General features: G+C 52.5%; 6 protein-coding genes across 6 annotated transcripts; 3 read left to right on the forward strand and 3 right to left on the reverse strand.

The window, feature by feature from the left end:
- Positions 1 to 158: 158 nt before the first annotated feature.
- P152DRAFT_458330 (uncharacterized protein) lies at positions 159 to 1,406 on the reverse strand. The gene has a single exon (XM_033679428.1). It carries the CDS (start codon positions 1,211 to 1,213, stop codon positions 566 to 568), a length of 648 nt encoding a protein of 215 aa, XP_033534119.1. The 5' UTR covers positions 1,214 to 1,406; the 3' UTR covers positions 159 to 565.
- Positions 1,407 to 1,903: 497 nt separating this feature from the next.
- On the reverse strand, positions 1,904 to 3,694 carry P152DRAFT_458332 (uncharacterized protein). Its single transcript, XM_033679429.1, has 3 exons — positions 3,219 to 3,694; positions 2,266 to 3,171; positions 1,904 to 2,215 (listed from the first exon to the last, which is right to left on the reverse strand). Exons 1-3 carry the CDS (start codon positions 3,286 to 3,288, stop codon positions 2,007 to 2,009), a joined length of 1,185 nt encoding a protein of 394 aa, XP_033534120.1. The 5' UTR covers positions 3,289 to 3,694; the 3' UTR covers positions 1,904 to 2,006.
- On the forward strand, positions 3,080 to 3,553 carry P152DRAFT_458333 (uncharacterized protein). The gene has a single exon (XM_033679430.1). It carries the CDS (start codon positions 3,309 to 3,311, stop codon positions 3,492 to 3,494), a length of 186 nt encoding a protein of 61 aa, XP_033534121.1. The 5' UTR covers positions 3,080 to 3,308; the 3' UTR covers positions 3,495 to 3,553.
- Positions 3,695 to 3,787: 93 nt separating the features above from the next.
- Positions 3,788 to 4,952, forward strand: P152DRAFT_341176 (uncharacterized protein). Its single transcript, XM_033675330.1, has 2 exons — positions 3,788 to 4,786; positions 4,914 to 4,952. The coding sequence occupies exon 1, from the start codon at positions 4,100 to 4,102 to the stop codon at positions 4,634 to 4,636; it is 537 nt and encodes a 178-aa protein (XP_033534122.1). The 5' UTR covers positions 3,788 to 4,099; the 3' UTR covers positions 4,637 to 4,786; positions 4,914 to 4,952.
- Positions 4,907 to 6,267, forward strand: P152DRAFT_341288 (uncharacterized protein). The gene has a single exon (XM_033675331.1). The coding sequence runs from the start codon at positions 5,141 to 5,143 to the stop codon at positions 5,888 to 5,890; it is 750 nt and encodes a 249-aa protein (XP_033534123.1). The 5' UTR covers positions 4,907 to 5,140; the 3' UTR covers positions 5,891 to 6,267.
- Positions 6,268 to 6,866: 599 nt separating this feature from the next.
- Positions 6,867 to 14,571, reverse strand: P152DRAFT_473658 (uncharacterized protein; the record flags this gene model as incomplete). Its single annotated transcript, XM_033681259.1, has 5 exons — positions 6,867 to 6,937; positions 6,991 to 7,050; positions 7,116 to 13,801; positions 13,853 to 14,015; positions 14,073 to 14,571. The coding sequence occupies 5 exons, from the start codon at positions 14,569 to 14,571 to the stop codon at positions 6,867 to 6,869; spliced, it is 7,479 nt and encodes a 2,492-aa protein (XP_033534124.1).
- Between the last annotated feature and the right edge of the window lie 116 nt (positions 14,572 to 14,687).

Raw genomic sequence — 14,687 nt, forward strand, 5'->3', positions numbered from 1 at the left:
GTGACTGACAGGGATTTCTAGGCTCCTGCTACAGTATAGGCAAGTGGGGCAAGCCACAATCACAGCCACGTCACGTGCATCGATTTCGTTAGCGCATTCTTTCGTAGTTTCCCACCGAAAGTCCGAAACCTAGAGGAATCTGACTCCCAATGCGCCGATTCCAACCTCATGCGGCGTATTCTACCGAATTCGAACATGCATCCACAGTATTTGAGAAGAATCTAGCTTTGGATCCTTCATCTTGATCGGCTTTCACAGATTTCCTCTTCCTGGGTTTAGGGGTTGGCTTCGAAGGTACGTCCGGGCTAGGATCCTCAAGGGGCATTCCATTTAGTGTAGTTTCCTCAACTGTGGGGGTGCCGACCGGCGCCTCTTCCTGATGAATGGGAATATGAGAATATATGACATCGATTCTTTGCATCGGCTCAAGAAATTTGATGACCACGATTCCTTTGCAGTCAAACTGATCTCCTTCACCTAATTACAGTGTTTTGTCACCCGGGTTCGATTCCATGAAATTAGATATGTATTATCCAAGCCCCCGTATTCCTCACCATCTTGAAGATTAGTCTCCGTTCTCTGTTCTTTTAGCCCTCCTGGTCCTCGAGCGTGCAACTAGAGATGATTTGCATAGAAACTTGTAGCAAAAAGCGCTAATGGCTTGGTTCTGCCACTCGTGCGACTTTTGGTAGGCAAAATCATCCCCCTTATCTATGCCTGCGATCAACGACTTTAAGACTGCTTTCCGCATTTCAAGCTTCTGTTCCTCGCTCTTGAAGTCGGAGACCACATCTTCCACCGAAATTGATGGGGGAATGTCGAAGTCCCATGTGGTTCTAGGTGTCCCGTCCGGGCTTTTGGTGGTTGATGCTGCCTCTGCAGCCGGGTTGCTGGCATCGAACACGACCTCAGTAGTAAAGGATGCCTGGAACAGCACGCTCTCGGGGATTAAACTCTGAGTCGCATTCTGGTGAAGATGCTCCAGCAACAACTGGAGCTGGTCCAGGGATTCACAAGGATACAGCACTTTTGGCTCGGGAGCGGCGGTTTTCACGGCGATTTTCACGGCGGTTTTCCTCTCTGCCTTCGCATCACTGGCAGTACCATTCATTTGGGTACCGGCCGTGAAACGGCGGAGGATGAACAGCTTCAGTGCACAGGAACCAACGCCACGGAAGAGAGTCGGCCCCATCAAAGGATGCAACATCACCATCCTCGTCAAGATCCAAGCCTCAAACCTCGCCGAAGAAAAGTAGCAGTCAACCGAAAACCGGACAGCCCAATGCTTTTGCTCCCCCTAGCATTGAAAGACTCGAATCTGCCAATCAAGAAATACCCGGCAGCGCAAAGCCGGCCTCAATACCTGCCAAGGGTGCACCGAAAGCCAGTGCGAAATCCTCGAAATCTCAGTCCACCAACCCAGATGCCAACTCGCGCTCGAAGACTGGCTGCTTTGAGTGCAAGGTTCGGAAACGAAAGGTGAGAAAAGCGTCCGCAACTTACGTCCTATGCAACCAATCATCTCTTCTATAGTGTGATGAGGCGAGACCAATTTGTAGCGTCTGTAGAAAGCGAATTGAACGTGCAAATACCCGGGTAAGCAGCGAAGATTTTGAAGTCCAAGCGCTTCCTCTGGTATCAACCATGGGATGTGTATGCTCCAATCCACCGAGTGGCTTGATACCGTGGCCGGTGTCTGGTGATTGCACCTCGAGAAAGAGCGTGATGTGAGAATCCAGGGCTGCTCGCTTGGCTTGCTCGCGGCGATGCTACATGATGAGCGGGTAACGGACGTTTGCAAGGGAGCATCATGGGGACTGCCATAGCTTACCGTGCTGGATTTCCCCGGGGATTTAATGTGATATGATATGGGCGTAGGGAAATAAAACCGCATAAAATACTAGGCGGCATTACGTTGCGGAAAGCGGCCCCATGAAGCAACGGAGTATACTGTATTTATACCGATCTGATAATCGGCAAGTGGTATCTATTTCCTCACCTTTACTCTACGACGCAGGCGGTTGCTCATAGAAGGCTCTCTCGTTCTTGAGAAGCGCCTCGAACCGTTTCCGCTCGCCTTCTTCGTCGCTCCATGTATCGACATCGTATTGCTCATCGTCCGAGCCCCGATCGCGATACTTGTAGGGATCAACGTTGTACTCGTCGTCGGAATCCACTTCGTCTTCGGGATAGTCGTTGCCATACCAATCCTCGGCTGTAATTGTCAGTTTGGCCCCTTAGCAGTGGCGAAGTTGGGTCACACACCGTTCTCGTCTTCCTCATCGCTATACACGTATTCCCCCTGCTCGTGATGCATGTAGCTTTCCCAATACTCTTCGTCCTCCTCCTCAATGACAAGGATACCAACGTTGTTCGTCGAGAGACCCAAGTTATCTGTCGCCTCATACTGAACAAAGGTATCATATACATATTCCCCCTCTTGCTGGCCAGATGTAGTCATGTCCACCTGCATTGCGTTGTTTTGTGGCTCTTCCTGCCGGATATCCGAAACTAGTCCAACCCCCGTTTCCACCTCCTGCGCCCAGCGAGACATCTCCTCCGCAAGCTGGCGCAGTTCTTCCGGGTTCTCGGTCGGCGGTGCGTTTTTGATACTCTGGTCCCTCACTCGGTCCCTCAGCGCTCGGACGTTGGGTCTCTTCCTCTTCGGCGACGGAGCCATTTGTTCGGTTGCAGTTGCTTCGGGAACTGGTGGGGAGGTCCAGGTGTTGTCGTCTGGGGTCGCTTGGCCAGAAGGGTCGCTTTTCTCTACGAATGTGGCAATTTCCGACTTCCGTTTCTTACTCGGATTTAAAGCGCTGGGTGTGAGCGACCGATGCCTCATAAGATGAAATCGCCGAACACGCTCCCGCGCAATCGGGTGTGTTGGCAGGACGGCATCCTGCCGACCTGGAACATCGAGCCGGTTCCTATTATCCGCGCCCTGATGTTTCCGCACCCTGAGAGCAAAGGGGTCTCGATCTTCGTCGCCTGGCGCGGTTGCTCGGACGGGTGGAGGGCGATCGGGAGCCGGACTCCTGGGCTGAGTGGGACGGAACACACCCTTCTGGAGGATGCCATCCGACGGGGGAAATGCGCTGCCTGATTCCTGGTCGAGACGCCGGAAGTAGTAGCCTTGGTCGGTGAACTTCTTCTTGTTCGGGCGTTCGACATCTGTTAAAGGTTAGCGTTGAACACCGCATCTCAGGGACGTGGCGTACAAAGCAGGTCGACGTGCGGTTCTGACTTTCGCCGCTTGATGTGGACAAGTTGAGGGGAAGAATGAGACATGATCACCGTGTTGATGCGATATGGATATGGCAATTACCTATCAGGCATTGAGAGAACTAGAACGGCGCAAAGCCAATGTCAGACTTTCATTGCGGCGATGGCGAATGTTGAATGGACAAGCGCGCCACGAGCAACCAGAAACCAGGGTTCAGGTTCACGCTTACGCCTTATTAGGGTATGGATATGAGTACCATCTCATATCTTAACGGCCTTACTTAATTCCTACTAGGAACCATCGCTATGAAAGTGAGACGTGTGAAACGAGTGAACACTGAACTGTGTGTGTTGTGGAGAACTGAAGTGAAAGGGGAACTCTGCTCCACTGCGAAGTGGCTGGCTGGTTATCTTCGATTGTTCAACCTCCTCTTTCACTCATGCATGCCTCTTGGTTCATGTCGATATTGAGGAATCTACGGAATAAATCTACATGGATTGTTAGGATCAGATCAACTGGAGTAAATCATGTGTTTTCTTGGTTGTCAATCAGCTGGCTTCTAATTTAAGGCCGCCAACAGAGCCCCAGCTGTGCCTCCTGCCTTCCTGTCTAATATGTAACATGAGCCCCTCCATTGAGAACAAAACTGAAACTGGTAACCATTATAACTTGATGTATTCTTTCCTCTCCTTCTGAGCTCAGTGTTTTATTCTTTCATCCTGCCTTGCCAAGTCAAATTCTCTATACGGCATCATCTCTGCCAACTACCTATTCTACTCAATTGTCATACTCCGTTCCAGGACGTCCCATCCACTCCTTGCGATCGAACACTTGATACTCTAGGCATCCATCACCCAAGCTATTCGGACCTTCATCATGGGCCGCTGGGGCGATCTAGACGAGGATGAATATCGTCTCCCCGAAGGCATGAAGCGCATCGCCTATGATGCTGACACCCAGATCTATACATACCAAGACACCGATGGGTCTATTTGGGCGGGTCAACCTGGTGCAATATACGGTTCTCTCAGACGGGTGAATGACGACATCGTCGACAACGAAGCGCCGGGAATGTATGAATCACCTACTGCGGATGCAGATATCGAAAAGAAGTTGTCTCAAGATTCCTCCCCATCGAAGAGCCGATTCACTTCATTTGATGCGCTTTGGCCAGAACATGATGGCAAGGCGGGAAATACAAGGGAGGCCACCTTCGGCGTACTGGCCCCATTAACGAAACTTCCACGGTCTCTGATCAGTCGAGTGCGGAGCCGCCGACAGACTGCGAGCTGGGTCCCAAAACGACGCGAAAGCCGCGATGAACGCGTCTCCGAGAAGAGAGATGGCCTATCGGAGCAAAATTTGGGTTCAAAGGTTGAGAGTCGGAAAATGTCGCGACGAGGAACTGTGTAGGGTGCTGGCGTTATTCCAATCCTTCTCCGGGAGCTTGTGTTGGATGGACAGGCCATTCTAACGACTGAGGAAGTACGAAACCTATCGGATTGAAAGGAGTTTGGTGGCTAGGGTTCATTAGACAATATTTCTACGGGCTTAATATGGAAGGTATGAAATTGATATCTTTGAGCGAGCGACATCGAGCCCTGTTTTACGAAGAAACAGAGGGACAGATGGACAAATGAATCAAATTATGAATTTAAGTTCCCTCATGAACTGACCTAAAAATATTCAGTAGTCTGCAAGTCCCTTCTTGGGATTTGAGTCTTACTTCTGCATGCTCAGATTGCAAATTGTATCTTCATTCTCTAGACATTTGCTGGGGGAAAACCTAAATCGAGTAATTTCACCACCGGGAAACACAACTTCCACACCAACTCTATCAAACAATATAAACCGGATGGTTCCTCGAAACAAACGAATCAATCCATGGCGACTCCTAATTAATGCGACTTCTAAACCATGCCGCCAACAACACATCCTCCCATCAATGGCCAAGCAATTTCTGATCACCTCGTCCGCCTAAATCTTCACCCCTCTCCATCATTTCTCCATTCATTCATCTCATCTCAGACGCGCAATCTTCCCATCAACGCTGTCTGCCACTCCGCTCGCTTCCGCATCCTAAACGCCGACATCCGCGAATGTCTCTCCCCTCCCCCCAATCAACTCCTCCCCCGTGATCTGACCCGGAGCAATCCGCACGACCTGCCCGCACAGGAGCGCCACCTCGCTGGACCCTTCGTCCTCCAGATCGCCTGGGTCGAGGACATCGGCAAGAGCAAATGGAGTCAACTCACCGAATGGGAGCAGGCGAAGCGCGATGAGGGGAGAGAAAAAGTCGTCGGGCTGGCCGATGCCGACAGCGATGATGCCGCCGAGGCGACGCATCCAGCGAACGCGATAGGGCAAGGCCGCTCGCAGGCGCTGGCGCCAAAAGGCCCGTTTAAACTCCATTTGCACGATGCGCAGAATCCGCCAGCGCAAGTGCATGGCGTGACTGTTGGTCCGATCGAGGGCATCAACGTCGATGTGCCGATGGGCGGAAAAATCCTCGTTAAGGATGTCGTCGTTGCGAGAGGGGTGATGCTTTTGGATTCGTCCAATACGACGCTGTTGGGAGGAAAGGTACACGCTCTAGCGACGAAGTATAAAGAAGGTAGGATAGACTACCTTCGCAGACATCTGGAGGGCGATGGTACCGTTGGCTAGGATTTCGAAGTGCATTCATCTCGTCGGCTTATGGTGGAGCAATGCAAGACTCCTACTCAACAGATACTGGGCTACAGGGACAGGCAACTCAAATTATGATGAACTCACCATTAAGATCTGAGGTGGTTCGGTGAGAAAGGCATAAAGACGATAAGACAGTCTATTTACTCTGGTACCACTGGTTAGTGGTGGATTCCACGGTGAGGCATATTCGAGCGGTCTATACGGGCTTGATGAAGCATTTGAAATCACTCGCCTACGCTGTATCTCACCCATTGCTTATTGGACGAATGTTACCGTTCTGAAAAGATGAAGAGGGACACAAAGGGCTTGAACGAGCGACAGCCGAATCCACTGCTTCTAGAGGATGAACAGAGATGGACGACATCGGTAAATCATGATTTCTCTTATCACGGACCTGAGCACATGATAGCACTTCATACCGTGCCATTTATAACCATTGCTGATCCTATGAGATATAGCCGTACCCAGTGGTGTTCCTCGAACAAATTCTTTTATTGCTCCTGTGTCGTATCCCAGTCGTGAAAACGTATCATCTTTCGTGGCGGGTGTGTCCTATCCCCCGACTCGTTATCATACCCTATGCACACCGCGCAGTTCCCAGAATGCGTAAACCTGCATCTACAGCCCAGGCGGTCTTGTGACTGCTGCTGATATCCTGCGCCTTGCGTCCATGGTTGGAAGGTTTGACTACGTCCCCGGCAATGAACCAGCGTGTAAACGACCCTGTCTATGATCCGTCACACTCCTCTCACTCCGTTGCATTCCCTAGTACATGTTTGTCCACAAAAGCGAGGATGGGAAGCAGAGCAAGAACTAAAAGAAAAAGAAGAAGGAAAAGGAAAAGATGACTGCAGTGAGAAAAGTCCGGTTGAAAGAACCGCATCCGAAGGAAGAAGGTTTTCGGGCGCAGGTGGATTTTGTATTGCGGGAGAGACGAGAATTTCAGGGTCGATTAAGTCTCCGCCTCGACACCATCGTCGCTGTCGCCAGACATGTCTGATACTCCCCAACACTCGGCGTTATCTGAGTTGCGTAAGCGCTTGCGGTCGCCAGTAGATTGCGGAGTGGTCACCCACCAGACTGTATCTCCTCATGCTCATCGCTATTCGGCCACTGCTCATAAATGCCTGTACAGTCTGTGACCCGTCCGGTTAGCAAACGAGCCCATACGTTACTGATCAACTGAGGAGGGAGCGCCTACTCATGCACCTCTCGACCAAGGCTTCATCATCCGCTCTGAATCTCTCAATCTCCGCAGCCAACTCATGCCCGTCTTCTTCCATCGCAACCGCTGTCTGATGCACCAAGTGCAGCCAGTTCGCCATGCCGTTCATTACCTCCATGAGCTCCTGCATCCCCCGCTTCGAGAATACTTCGGACGAGATCACGTTCTCGGCTTTGTGCATCATGGTTTTGAGAAGCTCACGCGTCTTCCACATCCGCCGAAGGAACAGCGGATCGACCACATTACCGCCGTCGGCCGGGCCGTCGACGATCTCGGGAACCGCGGCCGTTTCGTAGAGGAGCTCGGAGAGCAGCTGCACGGATTCTTCGCGGACGCCGACATCGGGGTAGCTCAATAGACGGTATCCCCAGTTCGGGGTTAGTTCCAGGATTGTGTCGAGGATGATGTGCTCGCCATCGGGGATTGAGGCGGTGAGATGTTCATTGGATACCTTGCGAAGTTCATTGAAGAAGCGAACGTGGAACTCGCCGCCCTGTCCGTCGAGGGACGCGGTGCTTCGTGCTGCTGCGCGGATGATCTCGACGACGGGAACCGGCTCGCGGGCATACTGACAGAAGCGAAGTCCCGCCAATAGATATGGGGCAACGTATATGTGCGCAACCTGCTCAATGCCCTCAAAGATGGTCATGAAAAGAAGGTTGGTGATCCCAAGATGCGCTGGTGCGTCAAGGAGAAAGGGCACAAGCTCGCCAAGGAAGAACTCGTCACCCCTTGCCGTGTCCCATTTGTCCAACATGCGGTTGAAGAAGATCAGCGACTTCTCCTTCGGGTCCCACATCTGCAGTCGTTCAATATCATGACTCGTGGGAGGGAACATGTGAGTGTTGGCGTCATACTCCTGGACTCGCTCGGTTTCCGTATCGACCGGGTCAGCGTCCAGGTCGATCTGCATCAAGACATGATAGAAAAGTTCGAAGAGTCGGTGTTGAGGAGGGCTCCGTCGCTCTATGCACCGAAGCAGCCGCTCGAGATCCTCCCTGATCCTGTAATCATGATGGGCAACGAGGATGTCGAAGCAATAGCTGAACACGCCAGTACGGAAGATGACGCTGATCTCGAAGATGCCGCGCTTCGATATGTCGCATAGCAACCCGAACGTATCTTCCCAAGCCCGTGCGTTCCAGAAAAGTCCGGGAAGAGAGGAGTGCAACGCTTGAACGACCATCGGCAATATACCATCGTCAGAGACCTCAGGTGTGGAGGTCCCCTCCGCAGGAAGCCCGTAGGAGACCGGATCCGACTCTCGGAGAGAATTAAGCAGGTCTATGATCAGTTGCCTGATCCCGAGACGGACCTTAGGGAGTGTAGAGCGAATCAGCAGATCCGTGAGAGCGTAGGTGCCGTTTCGGTCTTTCATGAAGGCGTTCAACGCCAGCGCATTGCACGTGGGGCAATCGCCGAGTGTATCTTTGAGCAGCGTAACCATGTCCTCGAATATGGGGGTTTCTTTAGTCCGACCAAACACTTGATGCAAATGGGAGACAACAAGCTCGATGACTTGCATATGCAGACCATGGCTGTTAGGATCCTCGTCGTGCGGTGCATCGCCACGGAGCCGGTCCAAGAGAAACTTGACGAACCCCGCATGGTTGGGATCGAACATGCAATATTCCCGTAATATCAGCTCATTCTCGTGGGCCATTTGTTCTTCCAAATCCGGGGGTCCTGGGACGTGAGGGGGAATCTTCTCGCATCGACCGCTCCACTCTTCTTCATCCTTCTTGATGCTGGAGGCCCGTTGGTAGAAGAGCATATATGCATTATAGCCCTTGAGCATCGGCGTGTGGTATTCCGTCCCAAAGTGCGACTCTTTGACGTCCGATAGGCCACCGAAGCACTTTTCGCGAATTTCCGCCGGGTTGAAGACCGTGACATCCGAATCGTCGAATTGCAGCCACTCGGGTTCCACGTCCTGTGAGGTGTGCCGTGTGCGGATATAGGAAAAGTAGTGTCCATGCTCTGCGACACCTTTGTGCAGCAATACACCCACCAGTTCAAAGATATCTGGTTCGATTGGCTGACTGGGGTCATTCAAGTGTTCCACAGTGTATTTGGAAAGATCGATCGTCATCGGGAACTCGAACAGATCGTTGATCTTGCTCCGCTGCATCAGACCAAGATCAAAATCAAACCGCTTCAGATGGAAGATGACGTTGTCCGGGACTTCTTTGAGACACGAACGCTTGACCGCATCGACGAACTTTCCGCCACAGGATTCGCACTTGTACTTGTTCTCTCCTTCCATGACGTCGCCTTCGACGTATGCCTGCAGGCTCTCAAAGAGATTGGCTTTCCCTTTCACATCGCATTGGATGGCGATGAAGCTCTCCGATCGTTCCGAGATGTGCTCGCACTCTTTCGACTTAATCTGGTTCACCGTTTGCCCGCCGAAGAAGGACCGGAACTGTTGCTTGTCGTCCGCGGAAACCATTTGCCCCTCCCATTGATCGAACAGCAGGTTGAAGAACTCTTCTACGTCCATCTGGATGGCAATATCGATCTGTGCGTCATCGTACGTCCGGATGCACCTTGCCAACTCCCCCGCGTCGGCCGCCTTGATATAGCTGTTCTGCATTTTCAAAAATAGCTTCTGCGTCTCTTCTAGCAGATTCTGCGATCCGTTCGTCTGCGAAATCGGGAGGCTCAGGACGAAGCGTCGGAATTGGAGGTTCATAAAGAGCTGCGTGAGAAGCGAGTTCATGTAGCATGTGTTGCCTAGATTCCGAATCCCAACATGGCCGGTCGATGATCGAAGGGTTCTTGATCGGTCGTAGAGGTAGTACCGACCTTCCTCGGAGAGCATAGCGCCTTCAGCAAGGTTGACTAGGCGCTGAAACTGGCTGCGTTCAAGGGCCAACGTGGTCACTAGTTGATAAAGGGCCATGCGCGTTGTGCTTTCGAGCACCGGATGATTGATCTTGAGAGGTACACCGCCCTTAACAACTTCCAAGAACGCATGCGGCGGGAACAGGAAGCTTGAGAAGACATGCTCCATAAACTCGTCATCTCGGTATTGATCCCCTGGCCGATTCAGGCATTGTATTCCGTATGTGATCAACGTAGCAAGTCCAAAGATCAGGATGTCGGGAAGGTCGCGCCCGACAATCTCTTCATGCGCATGGCTCATTAGGATCGTGCGCCAAGTCTCGATGTGGTTGGCAAGAGAGGCTTTATCGACAACATCAGCATGCCGCTGCATGACAATGGCGAAAAGGTCACGGGCGAGACCGTAGAAATCCGTCGAGGTTTTGGGAGACTCCACCGTCCGTGGGATGATCGACAACGCCATCTTCCAGAACAACTGGGCGATTTCTCGGATATCGACGCGCGATCCTGGCGAAGGTTGCTCGGAGACCATCTTGATCACTTTGGCGATGGCGGACCGCAGACCGGGGCGGTTATCCTGGACTAAGAGCAGGTAATGCATATCCTCAACGTCAGATGCCGATGTAAAAGCGTGCCAGATGTCCGCCGAGAACTTCACCGACTGGACGAGGAAATTGTAGAAATTGTACGCCGCCACATCCGCCATTTCCAATGGACTCGCGAGTACCGCCTTGAGTGCGCGGAGGATGTTCGAGGTGATTTTCTCGGGATTTTGGACTTTGATGCCCACGTCACCGTCCGGTTTATATTCGTGTGTTAACCGCAGACAAAGGCTGCTAACTTGACAGAGCTGCTCCACCTCTTCGCTGCCGGAGATGATGGCGGGATATTGTGGGAAATCGAGGATGAAACTGAGCAGTAGCTGGATGGCGTGAGTGACAAACGTCTGCTCCACGAGGCCCATGTTCCTCTGGCGATTCAGATGCGCTTCAAGGCACCAAAGTGAATACTGGACCTTGAAGGGCTTTCCATGTACGAAGACGTGACTGGGATCCGTATGGATCGTCTCTATGCAGGCGAGTTCGGTCGGCACAAACTTCTTCAGAAACGAGTACGTCGCGCCTGCGATGGGGTCGTCGGCTTCCAGGAATCGATAGAACGACTTCAGCTGGCTACAGATTTCGGCCTCGATCGCGGACGAATAGACGCCAATCGGCGCATTCGGCTCGATGATCGCCGGGGCATCCGCCGTTCTCCGGATAAGTAAAAGCCCCTTTCCAAAAATGCCCCAGTCCCTCAACGTCTGCGTCGGAAAGGCGCCAGGTTCAACTTTCTGGCCGGCGCAGATTAGCTGGAACGTCGAGAACCCGGTCAACTTCGCGAGACGCTGGATGAAGTCTCGACGGGTTTCTAAGTCGCCTACTTGCGCAGTGCGGATCTCGGGAGGGTTCGCATCGTCTCCAAAAGCTTGGTAGCTGAATGTGACGGGGTCACCAACAATCTCGTCACTCACCCTGCCCACGCCAACTGCCGTGAGCGGAGCGGACGCGAACTCCTTGTTGGTCCGTACTTGATGGAGAAGGATTCCAAGAAACTGAATCGCGCGGGAGAAGGATTGGGTTGGTTCCTCCGATATAGGGATGTCGAATGGCATGGCCGTATGTTCGAACTCGGTCATGCTCCCGTCTCGTCCGCATGATTCCAACAGCAATGTGAGGCACCGGTTGACAACGGAGACGTGCATGGCCTCGATTTGTTGCTTCGGAACCGAACGCAACTGCAAAGGATTGAGATACAACTTCGCCAACAGACGCATAACATTCTCCGCGATTTCATGCTCACGTGCCAAAAGGACCATTCGCCAGAGGATACCTTCGCAAGGAACGGTGAGTATTCCGTTCTCAAGGAAATGAGGGCCCGGGGAGGCGCGGGTGGCGTAGTACGCCGCATGATGAACAAAATCGAACGCTCCAGTTGTGAAATGAACGGGTTGAAGCGCCTGCAAGAGGGTCTCTATGCATCGATCAATAAACGGATGAGTACTGGTCGACGTCCGAGCTACATCGGCCAACCTGGACCAAACTTGATCGCGGGCGTCGTCATTAACGGCGCCGGATCCGCAAAGTGTTTCCCAAAGATCGTTGTATTCTTCAAGCGGCAACGAATCGCAATCGTGGAGAAGGAGGGTGAGAAGGAGGTTGAGCGAATGCTTCATGATCTGGGATTGCATAGGTCCCAATTTGGATTCATTCGAGGTTTCGCGGACTTGATGCTGGAAGCGCTGCAGATCCTTCAAGACCAGTGATGAAAGACCTAGATCTCCGGTAAGGAACGTGTGGTCTGTCTTGAATAGACGGGCAACATGGGAAAGCGCTTGGATTTCGCCGGTTGCGCCATCGTTGCTGGTGTTGATTCGGGCTGCACAGTTCGTGTAAAGCTCACGACGAGCTTCTCTATCCGTCGCTCGACCCAGAAGGCAAATCAAACGCGAAGCTTCTTCATGGACTTCCCGATAGTTCTTGATGGGGCAGCTGGGTGCACTGGTGTCTTGTAGCAGGCGGACAAGCAGTCGAAAAGGCACCATCCTCGACGTGTCTCGCATCCACTCCGGCTGTCGCTGTGGGAAAAACTGAGCCAGACTAGTCATGAACCCTAGGATTTCGTTTTGAAATGCATCCGATGGCAATTCATCCAGTTTGCCGAATAGATAGAGTAAGTCTGATATCGGCATCAGCTGCATGCTGTGTGAGAGCATTTCGACCGTCGCTGCTGCTACCCGAGGGTCTTGACTTTTCGCCAGGGCTTGCCAGACAATGTCGGCCGTCTCGTTCGTGTACTTGTTCGTCACGACGAGGAACCCGAGTATATTGCTGCTTCGTTGGATGAGCTGAGGGTGTGAATCCACCCCAACTATATACTCGATGATTTTCTCATCGAGGAGAAGCTGTGCAACGAGCTGCATCAGTGCTCCCTGTGAACCAGGACCTTCGCCTTGCGTCTTGTAAAAGTCCACGAGTTCTTGACTCATGGTCTCGATACCGAACACGCGAGTGTCCATCTTCCCGCCGCAGATGTACTCCTTCAGGAACCGCACTTTCCAAAAATACATGGCCACGGTGCCCCGGTCATTCAGCTGGCATGCGCCAGGCACGCCGACAAAGTCATCAAACGTCTGACCGGCAATATCCTTGTTGAGAAATGTGGCAGTATGGAGAACCCTTCCAGGTACGAGGTAGAACAGTCGACGAAGGTCTGCTGACGTTGATGAAGGAAGTTTGTGAACGGATCCGAAGAGGTTGTTGTGTACCGCTCGGAAAAGAGCAATCGCTTGTGACGGATACGGACCGATCGCCGCGTCGACTGGAAACGAGCGTGGGCGGTACAGCTTGCTGGCAAGCCGATTAGTCTCTCCAGCAAGTCGCAGGATAAAGAGGACGTTGTGGCCATAAGTTGGGCAAGAGTAGATACGTGCCATGCACTCTTGGCACAGGTTTGCCAGGTACTTCATTCCGTCGGTGCCGTCCTCAAGGAAGCTGAATAGGGTTTTCTGGCAAATGCCGTCCACTGAGAGCCGATACTCACGATCCAGCACATCTCGAAGCACCGGTTCTTCTTGGTCGTGTAAGAAATACCAAAGGGCTTTCAAATGACGGGGGCTGAACAACAGCGGCTTTTGGACACAGTTTAATGGAGTCTCTCGAATCAGGATCACATCGGTCTCTAGTAGCCGTGCGACGATTTTCACGTAGCTCCGCAGAAGTCGAGTGAGACCGGACTCCGCGTCGATGACGCTGATTCTGGTCCCGAAATGAACTCTGTGGTGACATTAGTGTTCACTCTTCGCCGCGCTTGATGCGTTGGCCTACCTGCGCGTAAATAGTTTGATAAAGATGGTCGCGACCTGCTCCCAGAGATCCCTCTCATTGAGATACAACTCATCCCAGTCGGCGCCATGTTGAGACAGGATTGTCACCTGAGTCTCAAACCAATGGGCGAGTGAGCCGAAGAAATCGCCCATGATTTGATCGTCTAAAACACATCAGAACTGATGACGTGGGTGACGGTTGGGGGGATGAGAGCACTCACCACGATCAATATGGGTGGCCATGGCTTTGGCAGCCTCCACACAGGAAGCAAAACGGTCAACGAAAGGAAACTGGTCGAGGATGTCGGCCGAGAGGGAACCTTCGTCCCCAGAGATCTGGATGAACTGGCCTTCGTTGAAGTTATCAATCATTTCTGGTTCGTCTGCCTCGATCTCCATCGGAGGACTCGGCTTGGGGGACAGAGGGGAATCATTTCTCGCGTCTTCCTTCTCTTTCTGAGAAACAGTCTCAATACCTACTTTCTCGCCGTTCACGGGTTCGGTGGCCTTGCCGTTGCTCGCGTGTTGCTCGGGCTGGTCGGACATATCCATGGGCGAGCCTTGTTGGGTGCGAACGGTCATGGTGACCTGATTTGCCAACGGCGGGGACATGGTGACTTCTTCAGATGCTGGCTCGGGCACTCTCTTCTCTTCCGGTTGATGGGGTTGAATTTTCTCTCCTTGATCGTCCATGGCGATGGACACGGGGTCTGCGGACATGCTCCTTGCACGCTGACCCCCACTATCCAATCTGGGTCGCTTTCTGGTTAGTGATGAATTGGCATCTTCGTAGGAATCCCGTCGCGGTAACGAAGGCTCCGAGCTGGGAGCCGGAG

The sequence above is a fragment of the Eremomyces bilateralis genome (genome assembly GCF_010015585.1).
Source record: "Eremomyces bilateralis CBS 781.70 unplaced genomic scaffold P152scaffold_9, whole genome shotgun sequence".
NCBI classification, from domain to species: domain Eukaryota; kingdom Fungi; phylum Ascomycota; class Dothideomycetes; order Eremomycetales; family Eremomycetaceae; genus Eremomyces; species Eremomyces bilateralis.